Source organism: Rhinolophus sinicus, linkage group LG02, assembly GCF_036562045.2.
Source record: "Rhinolophus sinicus isolate RSC01 linkage group LG02, ASM3656204v1, whole genome shotgun sequence".
Classification (NCBI taxonomy): Eukaryota; Metazoa; Chordata; class Mammalia; order Chiroptera; family Rhinolophidae; genus Rhinolophus; species Rhinolophus sinicus.
In genome coordinates this window covers 132905337-132922554 of record NC_133752.1, presented here as the reverse complement: position 1 = coordinate 132922554, position 17218 = coordinate 132905337, and the positions used below count along the sequence as shown (strand labels likewise).

Here is a 17218-nt window from a genome sequence, read left to right as displayed (position 1 = left end):
TAATGAGATTTTGATTCCTCAATTTCTTATCACCAGTGAGGCTTTGCATCAGAATGTATCTCTGTGCCTTCTATCACCTTTGAGCCCTATTTGCTTTCATTTAGTTATTTTAAGAGTTTGCCCTATGGCTTATAAAATTATCCTATTTCTTATGGCATGCTGGCTCTGCTAATTAGCCTACACATTTGGAATTACCATGACCAGATCTAATAAAAATCGGGCCATCTAAATTGTCTGATGGACATCACAGTTGCTTCATTTTATCTTATTCTGAGCTTACATGAAACCACCTCTGTTTCAGTTCTTTTTTTTTAATGGGAATAATCCTGGCTTGAGTGTTTATTGTTGTTAGTTTTGTGTAGGCCCTTACAACAGACATGCAAAGAACTGTGTCATTACTGTTATGGCATAATTTGCATATGCTGAAGAAAGACTTATGACACACCCCGCTTCTCTGAACAGAGAAATGCTGCGATGTTAAACTTTTGTAAAAGTAAAATACATTTTGTGTATATTTGAACGTTAGTAGATCATGTCAGACACCTCAATTTCAGTAAAAGTTAAGAATTGCTTTTACTGTAATTTCAGTGCTTTCATTCCTTTGACAAAATTCAGGACCAGATTAAAGTGAGGAGAGCATATTTTACCTTGCCACTGATATTTAAATGTATCATTAGCTGAATGGACTATTGACTTTGAAATAACGTATCATTTGACTGAAGAGTGTTCTGTGAGTGTCAGGTTCAACAATGCTAGGCTATTGACTGGGCCAACATAATAGTTTTATGTTGAATATGCTCTACTGACACAAATGTATAAATACTAGGTGCTCATTTCATAAACTATATCTACATACATTTGTATATATGTATACAGGAGTGTTATCTATATTCCTGTTTCCTTGTTTTGCTACAAAAATTGTCATCTAAAATATTTTATAGTGTATATTACTTCATCATTCAATAACAAGAGTAGATTTTCACCATTGCAGTTGTGTTTTATCCTATTTTCTATATTTGAAATAATAAGTTGAATAAAATTATAATAGATCATCACCAGGCTCATAATTTTGCCTATATTTTCAAGCAGGTACATTTAGAAACATATTTTAATTTTATTATATAATTTTAATTGTCAGCATGGAGAGATTTGCAACTGACATTATCTTTATTTGCTGTACCCCCTATTTAGGAATATATTTTAAAGCAAGTTGCGACAACATACATCAAGCTTGGATGGCCAAAAAACAATTTTAATGGATCCCTTGTTCAAGCATCCTACCAACATGAGTACTGTTTTATTTTCTGACTTGCTTCCTTCCCCCCAGAGCTGTATAATAATATACTACAAATACCATTGTGACTTTAGCAGCATGAGATGATCCACCTTTCATTCTGCATCTTTCATTTCCTTTTCCTGGGAAAACTGCTGATGGGTAGTATAGTTTCCACCACCTGATTCTGGGAACAAAGGCATTTCCTTGTCATGTTTTAACTTAAGATCTGCCTTTATTGGTAAAGTTGAGACCTGAATGCATGCCCCTCACTGTAGTACTGTTTCTAGAGCAGACTTTCAGTATAATTATTATAATTTCTAACTCTGGCTAATTGTCTCTTCTTACTGGGCGAAATAGGACTTCTGTATCTGAAAACTATGTTGGTGCTAATTATTTATTTATCTACTGTAATGTAAGGTAATGAGTTACCCTTTCTCTCCAGATATTGACACTGCTTTTTATTTTTATTTATTTATTTATTTTTCCCCCTTTTGATGATACATAAGAGAACTACGTAGAGAAGTTATAATGCTGGCATGCAGTTTTGGCAACAAGCACTGTCACCAACAGGCATCCACACTTATTTCAGATTGGATTTCCAGCAACAGGAACAGGTAAATAGAACCAAATCCTGGATTTCTGATGTGATATAATACTGCTTTCAGATTCCCAGTGGATGCTTTCTGTTTATCACCTGGAGAAAAACCAGACAAGGAAAAAAACACTGCAAAACTTTGTTTTAGGTTCATAGCTTACTGGGCAATAGCATGAAAGTTACAATATACGTATCTGGAATGTTTTATTGAATTTTAAAATAACTTTGTACATCTAGGCCCTTATTCTTTATGTATAAGGTGTCAATTTATTTCAAATTTTGGTAGCTTTGCTTTTGTGTGAGAACAAAATAATTAAATGTAGACCAAACTCTAAGGTTCTTCATAAAGGTCATGGTATTTATTCATAAAACAACTGTAAGCATATGATATAAATGAAGTAGCGTGATAAGTGTTCATATTAAAAACTAAAACCAAAAAGGTTATAAAAAAGATCTTTACCTTTTCAGTGACCCTTGACAGAGACCTTAAACTTGTATTTCCTCTTGGAATTTCATAGTACAATATTTTCAGATATAATGTAGGGTTAAATTATTTAATGAAATTACTTTTGATTAAAAAATATGATACTAAATGTCACTTATTAATGTTAATGAAGAGAATGTTAAACATAAATACATCAAACATCAATAAGATCTTTACTGCAGTTTTTTAAACCTTCTAAGGTGTCTTTATATTTCCAAGGGCCATTATGTTCCATTGCTTTTTGCACTTTGGGCAATTTATAATCACCCCTCTGCAATCTTCAGCTCCGGTGTTAAGGCGAGTCTGATTAGAAGGGTGAGGAGCTAGGGGCGATTTGCTCAGATGATTCTATTTTACGTGCCACAATGGGCTTGTCCCTGATATGACTGATGGCTGGCTGGGATGATCCCATGGACAGTGGTGAAAGGGATTTGTTCTAGATGAACATAGGGAACCACGGAGAGTGTAACTTACTTATGGAGCAAATTGGTATTGGTTTTGTCGAGAATGATTTAGGTTCAAATGTATCTGACTCCAGAAAAAGGTAGCTATTCTGCTTTAAAAACGTTTGAGGGAAATCTTTCACCGCATTACTTAGTAATTTGTCATAATATATTACCTTCTCTAGCATTTTCCTGTTTGCCCTTTAAGTTAAATTAATCATTTCTGGTCTTATACTGAGCTACGAAGGAAAATATTTTATCACTATCATCTTTCAGTCGATCGATTATATACTTGAAGACAGTGATTAAATCTGTCATCCGTCTTCTCTTGAACTAAAGCATCCTCATTATTTAAACTTTTGCTAGTGGTTATCCTTTTTGCTAAGTCATCTGAAAACTTGAACTTAAAAATGTTATAAAAACTTTTTCCTATTTTTTAATATCTGTTTTAAGTCTACCACGTATATTTAAGGTGTGAAAACATAAACATGTATCCCAAATCAATACAACCAAAATTTTATTAAGATACATAATCATATATACATATAAGAAAAAAGGTGAAATATATTATATTACATATATATATGTAGTAGTTTCTACTTCCCTGATAGTTTCTTTTAACCCCTTAATGAATTTACTCATGTTATTGTATCGTTTTACTATTTATTAAAATTTGAGTTATATACCATTTCATTGCCATAATTTCTCTAGAGAGTCTTCAAGCCTCATATCACTCCCTGTGTTTAAAAATATAGCTATTGGGAAATGCTATTTTTACAATAATTCACTTATTTAACAAAATTTTGTTGAGCAATTCTCAATACCAGTTTGTAGCCAGGAAGTAAAATGTAGAGGCAGAGCTCCAAATTAATAGAAGATACAGAGCTATAAACAAATAGTTGTACTTTGAAGCAAGAACGAAGGGAATGATGGGTAGGAATCGCATTCTGCCTCAAGAAGGATAAGTGGGACTATTAGACAGACAGGACCTGACTGAAGGCAGGTGTATCTGAATATGTAAAGTGGGTGGGTGGGGATTTCAGGCTGAAGGAAGGCACATGGATTGATGTTTAGTTTAATGAGTAATAATTTTTTCACTTGTGTTTTTGAACAATCCATCACTTCCATAATTCCCTTATAAATGATAGCTCATTTATAAGGTGTCAGTTCATTTTGTTGTTGATAATTCTGCCATTTGTTCGTGGTAAACAATGAAATTTAGGCCTGATACTTGAAGTTTCTTTGGTTCTTTCTTTCATCATTTTTATATTCTTCTGCTTTGCTTTCTTTGTAACGGGGCAAGGAAACATGCTAAGTGCAACTAACTCTGTGTTTACAAAGATTTGTTCAACCAACCATGTGACACGCACAGCATACACAAGTGACCTCCTGCAGTGGGGGGTACATGAGACTCAATGAGCTAGCTATGTGTGCGAAGATCAGAGGCTTAATCTGTAATTTTTGGATGACAGTTTAATAATAAAACAATAATGCAATCCTGTATTTGGTACTGAGTTTAACTTTCTTAAATTGAGTCAAGGAAGGGAAGGGCAAGGTTTCTTTTTAAATGTGCCTGAAGCAACAGACCAGTCAGCATTGTTTGTTTGTTTTTGTTTAACTGGAACCTTAAAATTATCTAATCAAACCTCCAAAGGTAATCAAAGCTCCAGTGACATTGGGTTCAGAAAAATGGAATGGATGTGCAAGTTGATGCAGAGCAGGGTAATGGAACCAAAAAGTGCGATGAAAAGCTAGAGGTGATAGCAGCAGAGAGAAAAGTTTAGGAATTACAGTGGATGATCAATTGAAGGAGTGGACATTCTGATCCCTGTTAAAATATTCAAATGCTGCAGTGTGTAGAATTATAATGGTGATGTCATGCAGAAAAACAGATTGAGCTACATTCAGGTCTTGGTAGGCTGTGATTTGGGGACTAAGTTCAGCAGATACAACGTTTCAGAAAAGAGACAAATTACTAAGCATTTGGTAGAGAATAATACAAATGATAAAAATATCTTGAAAATATGAGCTACACGAGCTGGTTGTGAGACCTGAAAATTTTAGTCTTAAAAAAATATGTACAAAAGATGCTAGTCTTGTATATATAAAAAAGCATAATAAAGGGGACAGATACTGGCTTCTTTTACTGGTTGGTGCAAATGAACAAGAAATAATTGGCCTAAGCTTCACTGAGTGTAATATAGGGAATATATCATTACTGCAGGTGAATTATTGTTGGAAAATCTCTATATTAAAACACAGTTTTGAGATTGTACAGTTAACTATACAGAGATCACAATATGGCAATATGAAGTTTTCTTTGAATAAGAGAATGTAACCTGCAATTAAATGTGTGTCTACAGCAACACAGCCTCATAATTTTGTGATAATGTATTCATTTTCAAATAATGCTAAAAGGTACAATTTAAAGCTTTAAGCCAATACAGAGTAAAGATTTAAAGTATTTAGTTTTAAAAGTCATTCAATAGATAGTGATATCCATTCCCTAACATATAAAATAATAACTGGTATCATAACTCTGTGTAAACAAAACCCTGAAACAAAAGAGTACCTTGTACATTGTGGGAAATAAAAAATGTTTATTGAGTTGAAATGGATTAGAAATTCATTTTAAAACTGGAAAAATTAAACCCATTTGATAATAAAAGTTATAACTAGAGGAACACCTACGGAGCTTTGCAGCACACATAATATATAAGCTTCACTACTCATACAATTAATTATAATGTTATTAATGTATTGTCTTCAATAATGATCATCATAATGAAAACTATATTTACTTTATTGAGTAGTTACCACATTTCAGACATTGGGCTACAGTGCTTTTTGTGCATGGTCTCATCATTTTTATTTTCATTTTTACAGATGACAAATCCAAGTCACAGAGGTTGTGTAACTTGCCGACCTTATGTAACAACAGGTGGTGGGTCTGGGCTCCCACCCTCAGCCTGCCTGCCTTCTGACCCTGCCACAGGTGATTCTGTGGTGCAATAGCAAATTACCACATATCAGTAATACATATCCAAAGATGATAAAAAAAATAATTTAAAAAAAAAGACACTCAACAGAACTCAAGTACTCTGCAGTGAGTTTAAGCAATAGTTGTATGCAGGTTGTCCTACCTGGCTTAAGCCTTGGTTCTCAAATCTGTACGTGCATAAAAATCACTGGGGTGATTTGTTAAACAGTTTGCTAGGCCCTCCCCCAGAGTTCTCATTCAGTACCGTGTTTCCCTGAAAATAAGACCTAGGCAGACCATGAGCTCTAATGTGTCTTTTAGAGCAAAAATTAATATAAAACCCGGTATTATATTATGTTAATTTATTATATTATATTAATTTATTATATTATATTAATTATATATTATAGTATAGTATAGTATATACCTGGTCTTATATAATATTAAAATAAGACTGGGTCTTACAGTAATTTTTGCTCCAAAAGATGCATTAGAGCTGTTGATCCTGCTAGGTCTTATTTTTGGGGAACCATGGTAGGTGAAATAGGGCCTAACAATTTGTATTTATAACAACTTCCCAGGACATGCTGGTGCTGCTGGCCCAGGGAACACACTTTGAGAACCTCTAGTGTGGGGAAATGTTATTGTCTTCAGAGTCAGAGACACCAGTGATCAAATTACAGTGGTGCCACTAACTGACCTTAGGAAAATCACTTGGTTTCATCATTTGAAAAATGGCGATAGTATTACCAACCACACAAGTCTTAAGAGTTATATAAAAGAATGCCTATATAATATCTGGCCCTTATAGGTAATCATAAAACGCTAATCGTCTTTGTAGTTGTCTTCTAGTTGTTTTGACCACTCCTGTGTAATGGGTGGTATATATTTTAAATAGGGAAATTAGGAACAGTATAGAACAGGAAAGAACATTTATAGAATGCCTGCAACATTAAACCTACTCTGTAAGCTTTGAGAATATAAGGATGTGACCTATAACATAAAATATAAAACAAAATATTACCATAGAGATTCTCAATTAGGAGCAGGGAGACATTTGCCCTTTTCCTCCTGCTTGAAGAAATACTGCCTGTCTTGACCTCCAAAGTAAATACACTTTTTCTTCCCTCCCTTTAGTCACCTACTATTTATGGCACATGTACCTCCATCAGTCATAGCTCATTTTATCTCATAGTGTAAAGAGTTCCAGTTAAGCTCCTCTCCTTTTTGTCTGCTTTCTGTCCATTAATATTTGCTTTTCTTACGTGAGAATCTAAAGGTGGAGGGACAAAGGACTCTATCACGGTGTGTATATGTCTGGTTCAGAAACCTCATGTTTTCTTCCCCTAAACCATAGATCCTAACTTATTGTCCATGTTTCCAAGTTATTGTGGTCCTATTCCCTCTGTTTTTTACACTGTGTTATGTATTCTTCTTACTATAAATAAATAGTATAAAGAATAGGCTAAAGTTACACCAGCCAGACGTGCCATTGTAGTACTGAGTTATCGGCACAGGCATTATCCAGACAATTGAACACAGGAGAGAGTCTGTCCAAATGTCCAGTGAGCTGGGGTGAAGAATTAGGTTTGCTCCAAGTTAGTCACTAGACAGCTGTGGCTTTTAATTTCTCCAAATCTCGATCTTGTTTCTCGAGCGAGGCCGTTTCCCCCAACTATCCAATGCTTACATTAGCTCTAAGAGTACAAAGTTTCACACTCATTGTGCATGAATATAAATCATACAGTTTTCTTACAATGTATCCACTCCTGGTTCTTTTTGATTATACAGTTGAAGGAGATATGTTCCTATATCCATGTATTCAATAAGTATATATCAAGCAGCTGTGTGTGTCAGGCACTGAGCTAGACACTTAAAAGGCAGCATTCCTTCATTTAGCGCCAGCCTCGTAACTTGCTTGGCATTGAAAATATGTGGTCCGTGCCCTTACGCACCCTAAAGATTAATGGCCGGGATAGGAGGAAAACAAAAGGTGTTAATAACCATACAAAACTAAAAAGGAAACTCAGGGAAGTACAACCAAAGAGACATCTGTGGTGTTCTGAGAGACTGTCATATGGGATTGGACCAGATCAGGGAGATCAGGAAAGACTTCCAGCCTTGAGAGCTGGAGGTGGAAATGAAGAGAATTTGAGCATGATAGAGGAAGGAAGAATGACAGGAGTTAATGATTGTTTGGTTATAAAAGGTAAGAGAAAGGAAGGCATCGCTGACATTTTAGTTGACTAATTCAAAAGGGCGCAAACTTTTATGCATATGAATTGCCTAAAATAACGTTTTAAAGTCTAATTCTAAAACTCTCCATAACATGTTTAAATAAGTGCAAAGATTTAATTTCTAGTATATTGTAAGTAGACAGTTTTTCAATACAATTCTTTCAAGACCTCTAACTGTATCCAATGGAATCAAAACACCAAAGCTATTTCACAACCACCATTAGTCATTTAAAAATATGATTATTTTCTTATTTAATAGTCACACATTTTACACGTTTCTTTTCTCTTTTCCCAAATTGTATTCTAATATGATATATTTTTTTCTTGAAAATATTTTTTGGATCACCGTATCATACTTCTCTGTAAAAGAAAAACACACACACACACAACACATTATATACAAACATAATTTTTTCATGTCAGCATAAAATCTTGTGTTAAATTTTTTTTCTAAACTGGATTTTTAATACAATTGTTACTTGTGTACAATTGATCAACTTACACACATTGCAAACTTTGATAAATAATTTTCAAGTATAAAATAAAATTGTTAAATATAAAAATATAAAAGTAAAAATTGAGATTTGCCTTTTTTTCTAAATAGCTTATATATTCACTGATAAATATTACTCGCTGCTGGAATGAGAAAAGTTTCTCCATCAATTCTATTCATATTTTTATGTTAAAGTCCTGAGAAACCTTATACATAAAAATAAATTGATAGAATGGGAGGCTTTAGGTTATAACAATGTAACACAATTCTTCAAAATCTTTCCAAGTTTTAAGCCAAAAATCACAGTAATCTCTCACCAAAAATGTTTAATTATCACCTGATAGTTAGGTTCTTCTTCACATTTTACGGGAGCGATGAATTTTTAAAAATTGAAAACTCATTTCCTAGATATCAACACCAATATATAGAATTTTCTCATTATTTGGTACTGCTGTGCAATGCACCCTCGGAAGATAGATGAATGAATGAGAACTATGTCTTCTCCTGGACAGTGAGAGAAAGTGGGAGAAGGGCTTTGATAAAAAAAAGAGAAGTGTCTATATGAAAGTTTACAATGTGGAACTTGATTGCAATAACACTACCCATATCCTTATGTACTCATGAAAAGTCTTCCCTTAAACCCAGAAGAACAAACACCCCATTTTGAAGACCACTGCACTAGGAATGGAAGGAATGAGAGGTAGATAAGATTGTCTAGGGAGAGAATATAACATAAAGAGAGAGTTCAATGCTAAGATCTGAGAAATCACAACATTGAACAGCTGGATATACTCCAGACATGAGTTGTGGCCCTTAAAGCTTAACATTTACAGTGTATTTCAAAAGTTGTTTGTTTATTTACCAATTTTCATATATTTGTCATTTTTTATTAATACTTTCCACTATAAATCCAAAGATTTTATCTGTCTAAAGATATATTAGTAGATATATCTATAGAGATAGATGTGTAAAAATGGTATATACGAGGTGTGATAAAAAATGTGAATGTTTAAATTTTTAAAAAATGTATTATAGTAAAAGACACATTGCCATGAATCCCCCTCAAACTACTACTCCCCCTCGCTTCAAACACATCCCATCTTTCTTGCCACTTTCTGAAGCAGTTCTGGAAGTCCTCTTTCGTGAGTGTCTCTAGTTGCGCTGTCATGGCTGCCTCGATGTCCTGAATCATTTTGAATTTGGGAAGAGCCAAAAGTTGCATGGTGCCAGATCCGGTGAATAAGGTTGATGAGGATACACCGTAATGGTTTTATTTGACAGTAATTGCTGTATACCGGAAGTGATATGTGACATGGAGCTTTGTCATCATGGAGGATGAAACCGTTTGCCCATTTCTCAAACTGTTTTCTACACACATTGTTTCTTAAATGCTCTAATAGCCCTTATAACATTCAGAGTTCACCGTAGTGTTCTTGGGTACAAACTCAGCTCGCACAATTTTGTCAAGGTCAAAAAACACAATTAACATCACCTTTCTGTTGGATGGTACTCAGAAGCAGCACTCACCATATTTGTTGATCGCGCCTTGTAGTCTAAGAATTTATGTCTGGAATTATTTTTATAAATGCCCCCAGAAACCTTATACAATTGTTAATTGTACTTAACTCATTTCCCATTAAAATATACAACCACTTGCATTCTATTTTGCATTATAAAGTAGGCAGTTCATATGTTAGTTTCAAAATGATTCTTATGATTTTCTCACATGTGTTTAAATATTTTACTCAAAACATTGTTTTACTATATCAGTAATACTGCCTTTACAAATTAAGTTATGTATCCCTTTACCTCCTGCCAACACCTGGCATAGAAACTGCTTTTTTTTCCATCAGAATATCAGAAGACATTTAATTATTAATTTCTAAGAGTTCAGGAAGGATGCTTCAAAGGGTATTTATATTCTCAGTGGATTATGTTAAGTAGCTTAAAACTAATTAACCTGCATTTTTAGTAGCTCACATTTTTACTTGCATGTGAGGTAATACAGCATCTTACACTGCAATTTGTTTGGCTAGTTCCTTGTTTCACACTGTGCACAGTCGGGGCATTGTTAATGGAGAACTTCATGCACCCTGTGTGTGAATTCCATTGTAAACGTTCTTATAACAGACCCATTGAGGTGAGAGGAAAATAATATAGTGAATTACCTGAATGTTGGTGATGAAGATTTAGAAAACATACTTTCAGCTAGTTTCCCCCAATACAATATCTGAGGGCACATATTTTTGTTTACTTTTATCATATGCTTGGAAAGAAACCTTAAGGGATAATCACCGTCCTTCATTACCTTTCTGTCCTAGGAATTTTATACTTCAGTAATTACGGCTGGTCACCTCGTTATGAGTTGTTGCCTGCATAATCCTAGCATAGAGACTTAGAAATTGCTCACAAGAATCTTTAAAGCAGAAAGTGGTGTGGGAATTTCTGGAATAATTCACAATTACCATCAAAGATGTCATCATCATTAATATCTCATTATCAATTTATCCCTGTAGTTCTTTAAACCTAAAAAAATAAAATCTTTACTATGCCGCATCCCTCATTGTGACAGGCAGTGTTGCAGATTCCCCAGTCCACATGTGGGAAATGAGATATCTGATTAGTAGTCAACTTGGTTTTTAACCTTTAGCTTTATTTCCAAAATATTGTTGATCATTTTTTGCCATAGTCATACATCTACTTGATTTAGTTAAGTAGGGTTCCTTCAGACTCTTAACAGTGTTTGATACCGGTACCTAATATACCTTGAATCTCTGCCACATCCCAGGGCATCCAATAGAGCAAAAGGAACAGTTTCTGCCTTCCGTAAACTACAGTCTGAGTAGAATCAGATGTCATAAGAATACTGTAAGATTTTAACTGTATTGAGAACACAGACTGGGGATTTATACAAAAAGGACAATTTGACCTGCCAGTGAGGTTGACCTTCTTGCAGAATAACAACTGACAGGAAAGATACATGTTCACTAGGCAGAGGGAAAGGAGATGTTAAGCAGAAGAAACAGTGTGTAAAAATGGCCTTTCTCCTCCACATCATTTCTCAAGATTAAATTCTTGGTATTTTCCAAATTTTAGCTGATTGTGCAGAATCTATACTGACCCATGAACATTCTCTGGAAAATTTGTAAATTTTTTCTTTTCTTTGCAGTTAATCAGTTTGTTTTGTTTTTCTTTGCTAAGAAGAGCAACAATCCCTGTTTACTGATTATGCTCCTTCATCAAAGTTTTAGAGGAATCTCTCCTCTAAATTAGAGCATGGTACCAAAAAGAAGTGTTTTGGAATAGCAACGTGGAAGTAAAATACCGTGAAATGCAGCAAGTATGCTTGCTCTCTGAATTAATCGCATTGTGAATTCCTTTGTCAAACTGAATATCTTTTTTGTAACCAACAATCACTACCTGACTTAATATTTGTATAAGTAGAGGTCATATATTAAGACTACTTAAGTAGCGGCATAGAGAAAAGGACTTTATTATTTCTCTTTTCCCTAAACTTCTCAGAAATCATGCTGAAAATATCACTTTTCCTTGCCATTTGGAGACTTTAATATGTGCTTGCTCAGTTCAGCCCACTATGGGATAAATATTTGACTGAATGTCCTAACTAACCTGAATGTATTTTTAATTTACTGTTGGGTGTAGCAGAGACTTTAATTGCCTCAAGAGCTAATATAACTCCAGTAAGTGCATGGTTCTATTCATTTCTGTATAGTACATTTAGTTTGTAATTTAAATGCATTAATGATTTTATATTCTAATTTAAATGCAGAAATAATCATATACTTATTTTCCTTGTTCCAACACTTTTGGCTTTTTTCCTGATATTTTACTTAAAAAAAAATATATTGCTAACTGTGCATAGAGGCAAATAGTCAATAGTATTTTTCAAGGTATTTTCATTTTTACAGAAGTATGCTTTTGAAAGTGACTTGATTTAATTTAAATTTTTTTCTTTTCAATGTAATTGGCTTTTCCCCCATTTCTGCCAATAGTAATTTTCCTACCATGCTAGTATTTTTTTTTGCCTAATATTATACCAATTTCAGGGATAACACAATTGAACTTTTGTGTCATCTATCAAAAGATATGCCTATTGATTAGTTATAGAATAGCTCTATTTTAACTGCCTATTTTTCACAATACAAGTGCTAAGTGAATATAGATTTCACTTAGGGAGCAATGCTGATTAAACTTAAATAGTAATCATTATTATTTACTAAGCCAGAGTTGAAGCACCAACAAAAATATTTGCAACTTCTAAAACATTTCTACTTACAGAAAGTAGGTTATACTGGATGGATTTAGATTAATCGAGTATAAGGTTTTTAAAACTACCACCAACCACTTTAAAGAAGAAATTTCCTCCACATTTTCTCAAAATAATAATATAAGCCTTGCTAACAGCACTGAGATATGTTCCCTAAGATCAACATTTCCTTTCTGTTTATTTTTCTTTCTTATTATTAAGATTTAGGACTCATTCTTTACATATAATTCTTCTATCTCAAAATGATACTGAAAATATTTCATTAGTCTTCTTTCTAATGATAGTGTGATACTATTTACTTAACATTGTGATAATATTGATGAAAAATGTCCCATAAGCACCAAATATTGTTTTGTGATATGTATATATATATCTTAAAATATTTGAAAGTGAGAAAGAACTTTGATGATTTGTAATTTCTTGAAATAACAGCATTTGTTTTCCCAAGTTATATCATCTCCAATGCAAAATATGCCTTTTTTGCTCATTTTGTAAATTTTTCATCCACTCTTGCCATTCCCCTTTTCTCTAGAACCCAGATTGTTGTTTTATCTCTTTCTTAATAATTTTTTGTTACCTTATATAATATGCTAGAGTCTTCAAAACTGTTTTCAATTATCAAGTTAAATTACCAGATTAAATTATATCTATCCTTATTCTTTAAAACATATATATGTGATATATATATATATATATATATATATATATATATTCTTTTTTTCTGTGATATATTAAATATATGGAGAGAGAGAGAGTTAATCATGCATTTCACTGCTTTTTCACAATGCAGTAGGTCAAAGTACATTTCAGTGAAGCCACAGAAACATGTAGGATTTGATATGAATAAGAATACTTCTCTATTTTTAAAAAGCACAGCATTTTCTTGTAGTGAACCTATCAATTAAAGCTATGAAATCCTGCAGAATTGCATGTTGGTTAAAGCACAGAAACATACACATGCACACACAAACAGACACACAGGTAAAGAGTAAAATTTACTTTGGCCAAAATAAAATCTATTTTTAGTTGGGGGACTTTTAAGTTAGAATTATATTACTGATCTACTCATGAAAGCTCAGTGGTTACATTTAAAAAAGTAACTAAATTGTCACAGAGGTTCTTCTCAGTCTGGAGAAAGCTTTTTTAACATGAGTAACCTTGACCTTGCATTAGCAATGAAGGTAAACCACATTTGCACAGGCACTCACATTTCTAGATGTAGTATTTTGATGGATACAATATATGCAACTTTCAACCTTTGTATGAAGAATACAAAGGACAATGACTGTTGCTATAAATCATCCTGGGCAACAATGTTATCCAGTCGAGTTTTCATGAACATTCAGGCCTGCATTATGATTTGAATGAGAACAGTGCTCATGGATTTGCTATTGTAACAAATGTGTCATTCCCATTATTTTCTTTCATCTTAACAGTTAACTTAAAGTACCGATTCCTAATCACTGTGATTTAGACACACATATATGTATCTTGTCTTATATATATTTTAGACTATATATGTGAAGTCTACTGTATACACTAGATTATATATATAATACTGAGGTCTGATAATCAAGTTTGTGAACTTGTTGCAACAATATTGCTAACTTTTTTTTTGACATCAGGGGGATTATTCATTATGAATTTGTACCAACTGGACAAAGAGTTAACCAAGTTTACTATTTGGAAGTTCTGGAAAGGCTGCATGAAAAAGTTAGAGGACCTGAACAGCAACAATTCATGGCTCTTGCATCACAACAAAGCACCAGCTCACATGGCACTGTCTGTGAGGGAGGTTTTAGCCAGTAAACAAATAACTGTATTGGAACACCCTCCCTGCTCACCTGATCTGGCCCCCAATGACTTCTTTCTTTACCGAAAGATAAAGGAAGTATTGAAAGGAAAACACTTTGATAACATTCAGGACTCAAGGGTAATACAATGACAACTCTGATGGCCATTCCAGAAAAAGAGTTCCAAAATTGCTTTGAAGGGTGAACTAGGTGCTGGCATCAATGCATATATTTCCAAGGGCAGTAATTTGAAGGTAACCGTAGTGATATTCAACAATGAGGTATGTAGCAGTTTTTCTAGGATAAGTTTGTGAACCCAATTTTCCGACTTCGTATGTATATATTAGACTTCGTATCAGAGCAGGCAGTTAAATTTACAGTGCTCTGACCAGAGCTGAGTCTTCACTGAGCTTACATACTCATGGATCAGTATAGAGCAGATTCGCTGAGATGTCATGGATAATTAGCAAGCAATGACCAGAAAACAATTTATCCCATCTTTAACATAACCATCTATAAATAGGGCAATTTATCAGCTATTTCACAACTTCTATGAAAACTGTATGTCTCTTTTTTATTTTTATTAAATTTATTGGGGTGACATTGGTAAGTAAAATTATGTAGCTTTCAAGTATACAAATCTGTAATATATCATCTATTGCATTGTGTATTCACCACCTAGAGTCAGTTCTCCTTTCATCACCATACATTTGACCCCCTTACCCTCTTCTACCTCCCCTTCTTCCCTTACTCTAAACTGTTTGTGTCTATAAGTTTTTGTTTGTTTGTCTTGTTCCTTTCTTGCTTTCAGTTTTGTATCCCCCATATGAGTGAAATCATATGGTTCTCGATTTGTTTCTGTGACTTATTTCTCTTAGCATGATAATCTCAGATAAATTCATGTTGTCACAAATGGCAGTATTTCATCTTTTCTTATGGCCTCTTATGTTTTCAATTATGTTATGCTCTTAGAGCTATTTATACTAGCAGCCTGCTGCTCACTGTTTTAGAGTGAATCATCATAGATATCTTAATTTTTTACTTTTGTTGTAAAGCAGTTTGATTTTTTTGAGCTCTTTGAGGTATAATTAATTATGGATGTCATAAGGGCTCTGAGATGTGAAATGTTAAATCATACTGTGATAGGCTTTTCAGTTGAATGTGTTTAAAATACAGGCCAAAGAAAAAATTTAGACAAGTCAAATCACAATTTCTCCTCTAATTGTTTGCTTTTTTTTTTTTTCCTTCCTTGTAGGTTCTTGTCATGAATATCATTGTTGTCATCTTTGAATTTTTTGGCTTTTCTGTATATTTCTCACTTGTGTTCTTCTGTCTTTCTACCTTTTCTTTGATATCTTCTTTTTGTCCTCTTCTTTTTGATGTCTGGGTCACTTGGTTTCCCATCTTTTTGAGCTTTAGCAATTACATTTTATTAAGTGGTTTGATAGCCCAGATTCTTAGCCCTTTCAGAATACAGTGATTTTAAATACAGTTGGTCTATTCTCCACCAAGTTTCTCCAGCTCTATTTTTTGAGGTCCAAAGGGCCACGCAGACTGGTTTTGAACTGTCTTTTCTTTCATTCATAGGTTTTAGTATCCGTTTTTGTTATGCTTAAGTTTTGATGGAAGTGAACCACCACTGTATGGGCACCAGTGACAGTACTCCCTAGAAACAGAGCAACCCTGGCTGCTGGCTGCACACTACACATGAGATTCTGTTCTCCCTTAGGGGCCTTGTAGACATAGTAACTCTTTTGCTGCAATGTTTGGGTATGTTTTCCTGTGGCTTGCACTATCAAGAACTTAGATGTTTTGTATGCCATATTGTGTGACATTTTCTAATACACTTTTTTAATGTCATCAATGCCATTAGATTCTAATTTATCTATACTTAAATCTAATTGATGCCACCTAGTATGTTTTAGTATTTTTTGCTAAAATTCAATATAATGGTAATTTATTATCATATAACAAAGGTTTAAAATAAAAACAATATCATTTATGTACAAAGCAGCTCAAAATGTTATTAGATGCATAAAATAGTAAAAATATCAACTTTTTATTTTTTGCAGGTTTTTGACAAATTTTGAAAAAGAAAACAAACTTGAAATCAATGTAGTGATAGAGTTAAGGAACATTTATTTTTTTTCTTTTTGGCCAGGGTTTTAATATTGAATCAGTGGCATAGTTGATGGACAAGTGTACCAGTATATTTAGGTGGGATTATAAAAATGCATTTAAACTTGAGACGTATGATCAGTCATGATTTTTATCATTACTCATTCACTTTTAGCGAGTGTCTAAACATTTCACTTCTGCTTTATTCTTAGTCTAGTACTCATTTGGGAAAGATAGAAGTATTTGTTGCCACTTCATCCTAATAATAGTAATAAAAATAATGAGGAGGAGGAATGTCATTATCACATATTGAGACAATTGTCTATGTTCCTTGCCCTGGGCTATGCACAGCATTTAGATAACGCTCATACTGAGCCCTTGATATGCACTAAGCACTGGCTAAACATTATCTCATTTAATCATTGTAATAACTCTGTAAGGAATTATTATCCCCATTTTCCAGATGAGGAAAACTGACACAGGTTCAAACAAAATCACATCGTCCTTCTAA

The 17218-nt window shown here is 33.6% G+C and overlaps 1 protein-coding gene across 2 annotated transcripts in view; it reads left to right on the top strand.

Moving 5' to 3' along the window:
* Nucleotides 1-17218, top strand: part of TRHDE (thyrotropin releasing hormone degrading enzyme) — a 364357-nt gene that overhangs the window by 324906 nt on the left and 22233 nt on the right. For both annotated transcript variants that reach the window (XM_019748963.2, XM_019748962.2), the window contains 2 exons: nt 1192-1289; nt 1783-1890. In XM_019748963.2, the coding sequence (XP_019604522.1) occupies nt 1192-1289; nt 1783-1890 (206 nt within the window). The remainder of the gene's footprint in view (nt 1-1191; nt 1290-1782; nt 1891-17218) is intronic.